Source organism: Haliotis cracherodii, unplaced genomic scaffold, assembly GCF_022045235.1.
Source record: "Haliotis cracherodii isolate W230 unplaced genomic scaffold, xgHalCrac1.p SCAF_28, whole genome shotgun sequence".
Lineage (NCBI taxonomy): Eukaryota > Metazoa > Mollusca > Gastropoda > Lepetellida > Haliotidae > Haliotis > Haliotis cracherodii.
The window spans coordinates 4,048,161-4,063,082 of NW_027266284.1; the positions used below are offsets into that span (position 1 = coordinate 4,048,161).

The 14,922-nt window shown below is 39.3% G+C and overlaps 1 protein-coding gene across 1 annotated transcript in view; it reads right to left on the reverse strand.

The window, feature by feature from the left end:
* LOC139473344 (receptor-type tyrosine-protein phosphatase N2-like) overlaps positions 1-13,032 on the reverse strand; it is a 244,927-nt gene extending 231,895 nt beyond the window's left edge. Inside the window, exon 1 of the mRNA XM_071255872.1 lies at positions 12,803-13,032. Within this exon, the coding sequence (XP_071111973.1) occupies positions 12,803-12,914 (112 nt within the window). The 5' untranslated portion in view covers positions 12,915-13,032. The remainder of the gene's footprint in view (positions 1-12,802) is intronic.
* Between the last annotated feature and the right edge of the window lie 1,890 nt (positions 13,033-14,922).

The window sequence follows — 14,922 nt, forward strand, 5'->3', positions numbered from 1 at the left end:
ATAACTAATCTTATTAGATGGGCTTGGGTTTTGTTCCGAGCTGATTAAAATGATTACACATGAAGGGATCATTCTTTTTGGTCGTCAAGTTCATTAGTAAGTATTAAGTTGTAGAGCGACTGTTGGCATGTTTACACCAAAACACAACCTTATGGCACCGCAGTCACCTTGTGACAAGCAAATATACTCATATTGATGGATAAAATCATTCAAGACTCCTAATAGTTTAAAAAGTGTTACTCATCTTGATGTCACAGAATATGTTTAAAGAAAAGAAAACTAAAGGGGCTTTCCCTGCTTACCATGATAACTAATGAGTTTGAATTAGTTTTTTGACGAATGAGAAAAAAAAAACAGAAGATGTGGTCACTTAAAAATATTCTTCTGCTCAAAGGCTAATTTATTTTCTAAAGAGCTATGAGGCATCATTCGATCATTGGATTATTAAGAATATGCAACAGACGTTTCCATACTACTGGCATCCTCTCTGTAGGTACACCCCACTGCAGGCAGGGTACTGATGTATAGACAAGTGTAAATTACATTTTCAAAATCATTAGTCATTGCTAATGGAAACCATTAGTACATGCCTTTCAAAGGTCAAGTTCAAAATATATACAATACACACAAACAAGACTACTCTGCATAATACATAACAATTTGCATATTGCACAATGATAGATCCATAAATGTCTGCTATTGGTAAATGTGACATTTATAATATGGCCACCACATCAGACCAGAATTTTTAGAGGCACCATTGTTATGATCATTTGTGGAATGTTTTAGCTCTTAGGTTATTGGCATATCCAAGCACACTTGAGCCTGCCTGATGTCCAGTCATCCCTGACCACAAGCTAAACACTGATGGCAGCACTTTTGGCTTCAGAGAACCATAATGCAAGTTGGCCTTCACTGGCCAGTCTGCAAAGTCAGCAAGGCACCGTCGCTGACCCTCCTGCACAGCAGACTGTAACATGATCGACTTTTGCAACATCAAACTGTTGTGTACTATAAAACGAGTGAGTGAGTTTTAACACTGCTTTTGAAGCTACTTTGAACAATATTCCAGTTATATAACGGCATGACAGTTGATGTTGGAGGAAAGCCCAAAGTGATGCATGTCTTAGACATTTACCACTTTGGCATAGGTATGGTGCTGACAAACCTTGAAACATAATCAGGGCCAACTGGGATTTGAACCCACAGTCATAGGCTTCTGGCATGCGACACAGATGCAACTGTAGTGCCTTATATGACTAGACCACCCATGTCCTGTATACATCACATGGAAACAAATAGATATATCTATGTGTAATACACTAAAGGTTGCGAGTGAGATTTTGAACAGTATTTCAGTTATGTAATGGAGTGGCAGCTCCCTACTTGAAGTGAAGAAGGTCCTACACCAGTACTCTGGGTACATGATGCTGACAAGTCAATGGTCATGATAGGGGCAGTTCTGGGTTTCAACACTTGACCATCAGTTAAAGACCCTACCAAGGGACAATTCCACATTGTGCGTTCCAAGCCCTGAGACCGCTGAGCAACCCATAACCCAGACATCCTCCAAGACAGACCCATTAATAAGCTTCAATTGACAGGAAAAAACAGTGACAGTTTCCATGTTAAAATTTGTCTCAGGTGAAACAGAGCAAAAGAATTTCTCTATGACGGATACAAATCTAATAAAAAAAATGTTGAGACAGGTCCACAATAACTGCACCAACAAATGTCCTGGCACTTGCAACTCAGATCATTTAAATAACACTTTATAGTCTGCTTGATCAAACTTAATACTCTACATAAATCCAGCATCAACATATTCCTCCAATTAACAAAACATGTCCACTTTACACAAGGTGGTCAATCAGAGGTTTCAAATCCCAATAACCCCCTCTCATTGAAACAGCTGATTTCCTTTTCACACTGACTTAGACTTTAAATGGGCACCAGACTTGCAATGTTGTTCATATTGAAATGGACCTTCACCCTCGCCGTGATATTGCTGGACTAATGCCAAAAGCAGCCTAAAACCATACTCACTCACTCACTTCAGTACAAACAACCACAACATTGACATTACATGAAACTGTGGCAGGGATTGAACTTGATACAAATGTATGTCCTTAGGGCATTTCCATGAGTTCATATTGATGTGTAATACGACAGTCAGCAATATTTCATTACTAGAGTATCAAACGTCTTCAGGACATTGTATAAAAATATGCACTAAAACTATTGACAAGTTGAAAACTCTTCAAAACGACATAGACATTTTCCTTTCCAATACTTTCCAATAAACCCCCCAGGAATCAGCACCTGTGGCCTTGTAGCTCTACCTCTAACATGAACAATTGGCCCCATGACGCCCAAATTATGAATTAAAATGGAATATTGACATATCTTTGAAGCTCCTAAGACCTACATCATGCTACTAATAGACAGAAAGAAGCAGCACGGCTACTACTGGCCGGTTCCACTGAGTGATGGCCAGCACCACAGATACAATGATGGTCAGCTGGAGGCCATGGGCTCATCTATGGGAACTATCTATCCAATCAGCCTGCCCATCACCAAACCCTAATACATGCAACAAACAGTGCCCCTTACACTCAAAGCTTAACTGGATGGACACGGCAAATAGACGGCGTGTCCAGTCTCATTTAATTGTCTTGATGTGGGGACAAAAATGTCAATACTTTGTCGACACCTACAGGTTTTCAATCTCAGACTCATCAACAGAACCAAAATGAGCCACAGCGTTTCTCACAAGCTTCCTCAGGAGTATTGACAGGTAATGAAAAGGTCAACATGTGACCCTGTTGTCAGCTCAGAGTGAAGTTGTGTGAAAAGTTTAATCACAACTGAAAGAAACTAAATTGTTGTCATCATATCATCATCCATCAAACAGTTACCATTGCCATCATCAAACACAACATCATCACTATTGTTACCATTGTCATCATCAACCACAGCATCATTACTATTATTACCATTGCCATCATCAAACACAACATCATCACTATTGTTACCATTGTCATCATCAAACACAGCATCATTACTATTGTTACCATTGTCATCATCAAACACAACATCATCACTATTGTTACCATTGCCATCATCAAACACAGCATCATCACTATTGTTACCATTGTCATCATCAACCACAGCATCATTACTATTATTACCATTGCCATCATCAAACACAACATCATCACTATTGTTACCATTGTCATCATCAAACACAGCATCATTACTATTGTTACCATTGTCATCATCAAACACAACATCATCACTATTGTTACCATTGCCATCATCAAACACAGCATCATCACTATTGTTACCATTGTCATCATCAAACACAGCATCATCTCTATTGTTACCATTGCCATCATCAAACACAGCATCATCACTATTATTACCATTGTCATCATCAAACACAGCATCATCACTATTGTTACCATTGTCATCATCAAACACAACATCATCACTATTGTTACCATTGCCATCATCAAACACAGCATCATCACTATTGTTACCATTGTCATCAAACACAGCATCATCTCTATTGTTACCATTGCCATCATCAAACACAGCATCATCACTATTGTTACCATTGCCATCATCAAACACAGCATCATCACTATTGTTACCATTGTCATCATCAAACACAGCATCATCACTATTGTTACCATTGCCATCATCAAACACAGCATCATCACTATTGTTACCATTGCCATCATCAAACACAGCATCATCACTATTGTTACCATTGTCATCATCAAACACAGCAGCATCTCTATTGTTACCATTGCCATCATCAAACATAGCATCATCACTATTGTTACCATTGCCATCATCAAACACAGCAGCATCTCTATTGTTACCATTGCCATCATTAAACACAGCATCATCTCTATTGTTACCACTGCCATCATCAAACACAGCATCATCACTATTGTTTCCATTGCCATCATCAAACACAGCATCATCTCTATTGTTACCATTGTCATCATCAAACACAGCATCATCTCTATTGTTACCATTGCCATCATCAAACACAGCATCATTTCTATTGTTACCATTGTCACCATCAAACATAGCATCATCACTATTGTTACCATTGCCATCATCCAACACAGCATCATCTCTATTGTTACCATTGTCATCATCAAACATAGCATCATCACTATTGTTACCATTGCCATCATCAAACACAACATCATCTCTATTGTTACCATTGCCATCATCCAACACAGCATCATTTCTATTGTTACCATTGTCATCAAACACAGCAGCAACTCTATTGTTACCATTGTCATCATCAAACACAGCATCATTTCTATTGTTACCATTGTCATCAAACACAGCAGGAACTCTATTGTTACCATTGTCATCATCAAACACAGCATCATCACTATTGTTACCATTGTCATCAAACACAGCAGCATCTCTATTGTTACCATTGTCTTCATCCAACACAGCATCATTTCTGTTGTTACCATTGTCATCAAACACAGCAGCAACTCTATTGTTACCATTGTCATCAAATACTGCAGCATCTCTATTGTTACCATTGTGTTCATTAAACACAGCATCATCTCTATTGTTACCATTGTCATCATCTCTGTTGTTACCATTGTCATCAAACACAGCAGTATCTCTATTGTTACCATTGTCTTCATCAAACACAGCAGCATCTCTATTGTTACCATTGTCATCAAATACTGCAGCATCTCTATTGTTACCATTGTCATCATCAAACACAGCATCATCACTATTGTTACCATTGTCATCAAACACAGCAGCATCTCTATTGTTACCATTGTCTTCATCCAACACAGCATCATTTCTGTTGTTACCATTGTCATCAAACACAGCAGCAACTCTATTGTTACCATTGTCATCAAATACTGCAGCATCTCTATTGTTACCATTGTGTTCATTAAACACAGCATCATCTCTATTGTTACCATTGTCATCATCTCTGTTGTTACTATTGTCATCAAATACTGCAGCATCTCTATTGTTACCATTGTCTTCATCAAACACAGCAGCATCTCTATTGTTACCATTGTCATCAAATGCTGCAGCATCTCTATTGTTACCATTGGGCTCATCAAACACAGCTGCATCTCTATTGTTACCATTGTTTTCATCAAACACAGCATTGTCTCCACCATGTCTATTGTTACCATTGCAATCAAACACAGTGTAGGGAAGGGTAATAAGTCATATTACACATGTTTGGGGAGGGTAATGGAAAAGTTGACATTTTATAATAAAATATAAAGTGCTGTTTAATTTGTCTTTTTAGGGAGGGTCATAAAAAATTTTACAAGGACCTTGAGTGGGTCATCTAAAAGTATTAGGGGAGGGTCATTATTTTAAGTACATTAGTGCATCAAAAACCTCTGACCCACCCACCCCTGTAATGATTGGCCGGTCCCTTAGAAGCATGTACAAAGGGCAAATAAAGGCCCAAATACATAAAAAATTGAAAAATATGGTACATAATTATGTGTTTAACCTCGCTTCTCAATACACAAACACCATTTTTTTATTACATTTTCAGCAAAAATGGCTAGTAATGGCCATAAACAGCTTTCAGCAGCCATGGCAGCCACATTGACAATCATATTCAAACCTCCTGACCAAAATGGGTTTGTCATCATTGGTGGGAACAAGAAATTTCAGCTTCATTGGTAACATGGTTTCTGACAAGATGTTTATGACAGAAGACAGGTACTGCACCACTGACAACAGACGATGGACAAACATGCCATTACATTTAATTCATGTTTTTTTCAATAAAGGTTAAACATGATATAATGCATCAGTCTTTTTAAACTAATTTGGCCACTTTGTTCCTGACCGTACTGTATGTATTATGTTCCTATGTAAGCTTGCATGATCATACTCGTCCTGCATTAACATAATCTCTGTTCCAGCCTCATGTGTACGTCGCCTTCCCTCATGCAAGACACACAGCCACTCAACCCATGATGTGCACTGGTGATGAATCTTAGTAATAGGCACAGTAGTCAACAATATCATTAAAATCAGATCTTTTACTCCGATTCCATACCTCTCTCCATCAACATCTGATCAGGTCAGGTGATTTTCCTGACCAGCCAATCAGTGAGGAGGAGGCTCTTAAATTCTCAGTATCAGCTAGCATTCGGAACTGATTATCTTACTTCTGTATCTCGAAAACAAAAGCAAATGGGCAGTTGTGAATGAAGACTAATTTTGGCCAACGACATGGATATATTACAATACACAGATGAATTTGATTACAGTGTGCCTAAATATCAAATATTGTTAAATGATGGTTTGGACCCATAATTTTGTTATAACAATTCTGCACCTAACAATCAACTTATACATGTATATGATGTCTTGACTCCTCATTCCTTAAGCACAACCCAAACCAATTGTTGTTTTACATTATCATGTATCTAAAGTTGACATCAACTCATAAGATATGCTTACGGCAAAGTATCCCTGAAACAAAACGGCATTATATGTTAACTTGTTGCCATGACAACCACATTTTACCCTTCCTGAAAAGGGTCAATACAACCACCAAAATAACACACATTTAATATCAAGTTTACATCATAATTATGAGATTATCAAACAATTTCTGTAAATTTGGTAAATTTAGAATACTTTTTCCATATTTGACATAATGGCATTTAATCTAAAAATAAACCTTGTATTTTTTCCAAATGGCATCATTTTTCCTATCAGTTTAACAATGTCTCCATTTGTCAGTTTCCTATCTTAAACATGATAAATGATATGAAATGTGTTTTATAAAGTAAGGACCTTCAGCCCAAGACCTGCCAACACCTAAAGACATCAAGTCCCAGTGACTGATTTACAGAGAAATGTACTCTCTTTATCTAAACACAGCCATAGCAAAATATAACCATTTTGAAATTATCCATTTACTTAACTTACATTACTAATTCAAAACACTGATATTATATCTTATTGCACATTTTAAGATAAGTGCATTTTTTTGTGTTACAATATCTTTGCATCATTGATGAACAAATACTCATCACAGCAACCACATTGTTTAAAAGATTTATTCTGCAAACTCTAATCCTCCCCTTTCATGAATGTCTAAAAGCTGGTTCTCATTAACACGCCTTGTAAATTATTATTCAAAAGGATCGATATTTTTTAGTTTTGTCCTGTCAAAAAACATATTTAATGGTTCCATGAATATAAAAATTGTATGGATATTAATGGAAGAGTTATCTTTCCTTGTCTAAGTTTGAATTTGTTTTGCCTGGTGACCTGGACATTTTGAAAGTAAGCTTCTGGTACTTGAAAGAGATTATTATTTGGGAACTATAGGTGGAAACAGGACTGGACCTGACAGGACCAATCAAACACTGTGATACTTGTCAGGTCTTGTGAAGGATTTTCTAGTGAAACTTTCAATTTTGAGTTTTTAACAAAGAGGGTATACTTGACTAATGCATCACCTGATTTTCAAATGTCATGGGACATGGAATACACCTGAAGGTGTCCACAGAAGAGGTAGAGGAATATATCCTGGGGAACTAGCCCCAGCATGGTTGATTCAAGTCGTTCCCACACTTCTCTGTTTTTTTGCTCACCTAAATATGCAGACTACATAAATCTGTCAGTTAATGATGACCCTAATTATATCTGACTCACTTTCATAACAGGCACACTTTACAACATCTAGACCTTGGCTGAAACTTGCCAACGGAAATATTTCTTCAGGATAATTAAATCTGTATTTTCATGCAAGTGTCTTTCTTACCAGATGGATCCATGAAGATCTGGGCTATCTTCAGCAACCCTGCTTATCGTAAAGGCCGACTATGCATGTCATAAAAGGCGACCAACGGGAACGGTTGGTCAGGCCACTGACTTGGTTGATGCATGTCATCGTATCCCAATTGCATGGATCAATGCTCATGATATGAATCACGGGATTGTCTCAATTATTTACAGACCATTGTCATAGTGCTGCAATATTGCTGAGTGCGGCCTTAACCACCAAACAAACAAATATTACCAGGATGTGAAACCTGATCCTAGAGTGAGAGAGTCAATGTTGCAGCAGTTAGAAGCTATGTGACAAAACAGTAATTCTTTCCAAAATCTTCAAATGGTACAACTGAATGAAAATATATGGACGATTGGCAAACAGGCAAAGCCTATACAAATACCTCTCCCCTTTCCTGCTATTTTACTTTTCAAATGTTGCACATCTACATACAGTGACATCCTGTCTCCTCAGTGGAATCATCCAGATTAACAAATTTCAGGATTAAGGAATTGTGCATAACGTCATTTTTAATAGATATAGACTTTCCAAACAATTATCTTCTCAAAGTTGAGGTTGTAAGACTAACAAGATTCAGATAATTGGGGTTTCAATGTAATAAGTGCTGAAATTTCATGGCAGCCTGTCAATATTTGAACGGGTTTGGATTGGTCCTTTTGCCTGAAGTCTTATTGCATTTGAAGGTATGAAGCTTGTAGCAGCTCATCCACTGCAGGGTTCTAAGGTGGTTAGCGAGAACTAATTATGGTCTAACTTTGTAATGTCTGTACATGTTGGCAGGTGTTATGAATGATGAACAAAACCAGCCCCACGTGTCATGCTCACCATCTTGTTGTAGCTGATCCTGTACAACAGGCAGAAACGCTGGGTCAACAACATGCAAGGCTTCAACAACATCACTGTCGAACAACATTTAACGGTTGCAGCAAACAGAAACCTCCAGAGTAATGTTGAAATAATCAGGAAACAAATGACATGAACTTGCTTATGGATGTCAGTTGGACATAAGGCAGTCGATGATTGTGGGGTAGATTGGTGATGGACTGTGAGTGGGTTTTTGGATATTTGAATGGGTGGATGTTTGAAAGTTTGTTTGAATTATTGAGTACGTGTGAATTTGGGTGGGTGTTTGATAAATGGAAAACTTATAAATGGAAGGTAGGGTGGGTCAACAGAGAAATAAATGGTTGGGTCATATGAATGAGAAGGTAGGTATTTAAATGAATGGGTTGGTTGATGTTTAGATGGAGTGCTGTGCGGTTGTTCAGATGAACAGATGGGTGGGTTGATGTTTGGATGGAGTGGTGTGTAGTTGTTCAGAAGAACAGATGGGTGGGTTGATGTTTGGATGGAGTGCTGTGTGGGTGTTCAGAAGAACAGATGGGTGGTTTGATGTTTGGATGGAGTGCTGTGTGGGTGTTCTGATGAACAGACCGGTGGTTGATGTTTGGATGGAGTGGTGTGTGGGTGTTCAGAAGAACAGATGGGTGGGTTGATGTTTGGATGGAGTGGTGTGTAGGTGTTCAGAAGAACAGATGGGTGAGTTGATGTTTGGATGGAGTGCTGTGTGGGTGTTCAGATGAACAGACGGGTGGTTGATGTTTGGATGGAGTGGTGTGTGGGTGTTCAGATGAACAGACGGGTGGTTGATGTTTGGATGGAGTGGTGTGTGGGTGTTCAGATGAACAGATGGGTGGTTGATGTTTGGATGGAGTGCTGTGTAGTTGTTCAGAAGAACAGATGGGTGTGTTGATGTTTGGATGGAGTGCTGTGTGGGTGTTCAGAAGAACAGATGGGTGGTTTGATGTTTGGATGGAGTGGTGTGTGGGTGTTCAGATGAACAGACGGGTGGTTGATGTTTGGATGGTGTGGTGTGTGGGTGTTCAGATGAACAGATGGGTGGTTGATGTTTGGATGGTGTGGTGTGTGGGTGTTCAGATGAACAGATGGGTGGTTGATGTTTGGATGGAGTGGTGTGTGGGTGTTCAGAAGAACAGATGGGTGGGTTGATGTTTGGATGGAGTGGTGTGTGGTTGTTCAGAAGAACAGATGGGTGGTTGATGTTTGGATGGAGTGCTGTGTGGCTGGTTCAGGTGAACAGATGGGTGGGTTGATGTTTAGATGGAGTGCTGTGTGGTTGTTCAGATGAACAGACAGGTGGGTTGATGTTTGGATGGAGTGGTGTGTGGTTGTTCAGAAGAACAGATGGGTGGTTGATGTTTGGATGGAGTGCTGTGTGGCTGGTTCAGGTGAACAGATGGGTGGGTTGATGTTTAGATGGAGTGGTGTGCGGTTGTTCAGATGAACAGATGGGTGGGTTGATGTTTGGATGGAGTGGTGTGTGGGTGTTTAGAAGAACAGATGGGTGAGTTGATGTTTGGATGGAGTGGTGTTAGTTCTTTTGTGAATGTCTTGGGGCTGGCAGGAGCAAGATGGATGGAAGGATGGGAGGAAGGGTGTCTTGACAAAATGGTGGGTGTTTGGATGAATGAATGAGATAGTTATTATATGATGGCATAGGTGGGTGTCTTGATAAATGGATAGGTGGGTGTCTTGATGATTGGATAGGTGAGTGTCTTGATGAATGGATAGGTGGGTGTCTTGATAAATGGATAGGTGAGTGTCTTGATGATTGGATAGGTGAGTGTCTTGATAAATGGATAGGTGGGTGTCTTGATAAATGGATAGGTGAGTGTCTTGATAAATGGATAGGTGGGTGTCTTGATAAATGGATAGGTGAGTGTCTTGATAAATGGATAGGTGGGTGTATTGATGAATGGATAGGTGGTTATCTTGATGAATGGATAGGTGGGTGTCTTGATAAATGGATAGGTGAGTGTCTTGATAAATGGATAGGTGGGTGTATTGATGAATGGATAGGTGGTTATCTTGATGCATGGATAGGTGAGTGTCTTGGTGATTGGATAGTTGGGTGTCTTGATGATTGGATAGGTGGGTGTCTTGATGAATGGATAGGTGGGTGTCTTGATAAATGGATAGGTGGGTGTCTTGATAAATGGATAGGTGGGCGTCTTGATGAATGGATAGGTGAGTATCTTGATGAATGGATAGGTGAGTGTCTTGATGAATAGATAGGTGAGAGTCTTGATGAATGGGTGTGGGTGAATGGGTGTGTGGATGTGGGGAGTCTGTAACAATGGGTGTGTGGGTCTCTAGACTTTTGGGTGGGAAGGTGTCTGGATGAATGGATGGGCGTGTGTGTGTCTGGAAAAATGGATGGGTGGGTGGCTCTTTAGATTGAATGAGTGGGAGGATGGCTGGGTCCCTAAATAATTCATTGATGAATGAGTGGGTAAGTGTCTGGAAGAATGGATGGGTGGGTCTCTAGACTTTTGGGTGGGAAGGTGTCTTGATGAATGGATGGGTGGATGGGTGAATGGGTTCTCTAGATGAATGAGTGGGAGGATGGCTGGATCTCTAGATGCATGAGTGGGTGAGTGTCTGGAATAATGGATGGGTGGGTCTCTAGACTTTTTGGTGGGAAGGTGTCTTGATGAATTGATGGGTGGATCGGTGAATTGGTTCTCTCGATGAATGAGTGGGAGGATGGGTGGGTCTCTAAATATATGAGTGGGAGGATGGATGGGTCTTTAAATAAATGAGTGAATAAGTGTCTGGAAGAATGGATGGGTGGGTCTCTAGACTTTTGGGTGGGAAGGTGTCTTGATGAATGGATGGGTGGATGGGTTCTCTAGATCAAGCAGTGGGAGAATGGCTGGGTCTCTTGAGTGAGGATGATGGCTTGGTCTCTAGATGAATGAGTGGATATGTGTCTGGAAGAATGGATGGATGGGTCACAAGATGAATGGATGTGTGAGTGTGTATGTGTGTGGATGAACAGATGGATGAATATTATGATAACTTGCTGGGTGATTGCTTTAATGAATGGGTGAGTGAGTGTTTGGATGAATTGGTGGATGGAAGCATTTTAGGTGGAGAGGGTGAAAGTCAGTTTGTTATATATATAAATAAATAACTAAATGCTATCTGATATTAAGTATAATATATATGGTATATATGATGTATTCCAATATGTGATTCTGAAGGACAAATGTTACTTTTATATACTTATATATTTGGATATGCTTTACTGATGCACATATATTGACTGAATAATAAAAATAAAAAGTAAACAGTAATATTCTAAAACGCATTTGAGAACATAATCAAAACATACAAATATAGTCATGGTCAAGTTCAACAAAAACCTTTGCAAATAATTTACTCATATCATGTAGGTCAGAGTCTTTCAATATTTATCAAATTTAAGCCTTAATATCCTATCACAAATATGCTCAAGTCATACTGTAATATGTCGTATATTGTATTTACATTTTATGGAACATATGGGCTGTTGTGACAGTAGTGTTGTACTGTGCTGTGTGGCAACAACAAACGAGTTCAGCGTTTCAGCATCACTGATATCAACAAAGGGTGTTACACACACAACCATTCAGGGTGGGGACAAAGGTCAAGGGTGGGTGACGGGTGAGTATGAAATTAGGACAACCAACCTCCCATCGACAAACAAGGGAAATACTTTGCAATGGCGTCTCATACATCTGACGTTTTACTAACAGTACAAAATACACACGGGTGTATAAATGTAACAACAGCTAGGTAAAACATAATGAAACCCACATATTATTACTGGACCCCAGAACGATGTCAAAAAACAATGATACGAACAATAACGACAATTGCTAATTCAAATTACATAGCATCATCTGGTTGCCATAGACTCCGAGTGTCAATGACAGCTTGTACTATGCGATATGGGCTCATAATACACGGCTCGAATCACATATGTTGTTTCACTGAGTGGAATTTTTCCTTCATTCAAGTATATCCGACTAGTAATCCACGAGACACCTGAAATACGACACACAGCATCCATGTGATAACATCATATTGTAGTTCATATGTTCTTGGACTTACCGATGGTGCCTAAAGGAAACGGGCTTTGTATCTGAGCACCCAACCCAAAGCTGGTTTTCTGCCCCAAAACGGCCAAAGCCGCCAGGAACAACACACGGCTGACTTCTTTCATAGCTTCAGTTCCACATTCTTAAAAGAAAAGGGTAAACGTAATATCCTATTCAGTTTGAAACAGGCATGTTTTGAACGAGAAATATGGCACACGACTCCAAGACCAATATGGCAGGTGCCTGTTTATTATTCATGAGGTCGCGTGACGTCACAGCAATCGATACATATGCATGACGCTGTGACGTCGGTATGACGAAAGCGCTAAAGCACCTTAGATCGAGGCGGTGTTCTAATATGAAAATGCTGCTAATGGAAATATAATTACATCCCATGCCGCGGTGGGGAACTACAGCGAAGACGGGTTGTTGAAATCCTTTTCACCGATCAATACGTGTGGGTAGCGTGGGCATTGTGACGTCACAAGCCGAGATTGTAGTGTTGACGGAATCTGAGAGATCAATTATTCGAAATACCGTGTAATCACAAATAGCAAGCGATTCGTACACACTGAAATGCGAAAATTATTGCAAAGGAAAATTTAGAATTTGGTTTTAAATGAATCCCTCTTGACACTCGGTAATATGTTTCACATTAGCTTCCGATCAACTTTGACAATATTGTTTTAACAGGCACTCCTTAAAACTACCATATTTACACAGAAGATATCTCTCTTGGGGTCGGCGTTCAAGGAGTGGGGACGATTAGCTATTATTACTTTGTCAATAAAATACCCGGAAATGTTATTCAGGCAGACGCGCAGTCGTCAAAGGCCACGTGATATCAGTAAGTTATTTTCAGAATGATTGCTAAATGGCTATTGTTTGTTTACGAGTCGGGGCATATTTATGTTGTAATTACAAGCTAGCATTCTGAGGTTGACATATGATTGTGTTGTGACGCTACTTTCAAAGTACGCCTGTTGGTGATGCCAGTAATTACTGTTCTGTAGCTGGCGTCCCACAGCTCGTGACACAAGATGTGTGATATACTGGAGTATATCTCCGCAGGGGGGCAGCGTCATTTGGGATCAACAGACGCAGTAATTAGAACATATGTTCTTTTTTATTTCTATAATTGCTACTGTTAGAATATTGTTTGAAACTATCCATTTTGTTGCAGTTTCTGTTGATGAAAAATAACTGTAAGATTATCCCCATCAATATTCTCATCACCAGCTTAGTTCGTCTTGGTGAGAGATATCTGGCCCGAATTAAACAGGGGCAACAGAATTATCAATAGTCTTGTAGCTGTAGGGTTGTGAGAGCATTCGTATTAAGCTGACCGTACTAAGCTATAGAAGCTGCAGCAACTTGGATGTTGTAGTAGTAGCAGCAGCAGCAACAGCAGCAGTAGTAGTAGTAGTAGTAGTAGTAGTAGTAGTAGTTGCAGTTAGTGAGTGAGTTAATGTGGTTTAACGCCGCTGTGAACAGTATTCCAGTTATTCCACAAACCTAGGAACATAATCGGGGCGAGTCGGGATTCGCACCCATGACCATAGGTAAAAGACGATAAAAAGACGAGGCGCGGTTGAACATACTGGTATATCTATAATACGTTTCCAGGTATGAATGTATAATACATCGTCGATTATCCGGCGTTTTCCATCTACATTCGTTTAAAGCTTCTGTGACAGATACATCTATACTGGTTAATCGAGGAGGCGTTGTTTAGAAAATGACCTAGGTCATATACAAATGTGAGCTCATTCATATATATATATATATATATATATATATATATATATATATATATATATATATATATATATATATTCTGAAAATCACATTCGTGAAACCGTTTGAGTAAATTATACAGCTCATCTTTGGACCAAAGAATTTGGATTTTATATATTTTATAGATCCAGGTTCGATTCCCCACATGCATGGGTACAATGTGAAGCCGTGATGTTGCTGGAATATTGCTAAAGGCGGCGTAAAACCATACTCACTCACTTTACTCTTAGCTGTAAACATATGTTCCTTTTTAGAACATACTAGTTTCGATGTTTCCTGTAATTATACTCACCGCCAAAAGAAACGCGAACCATAGACACAAAGATAGAAGTATGT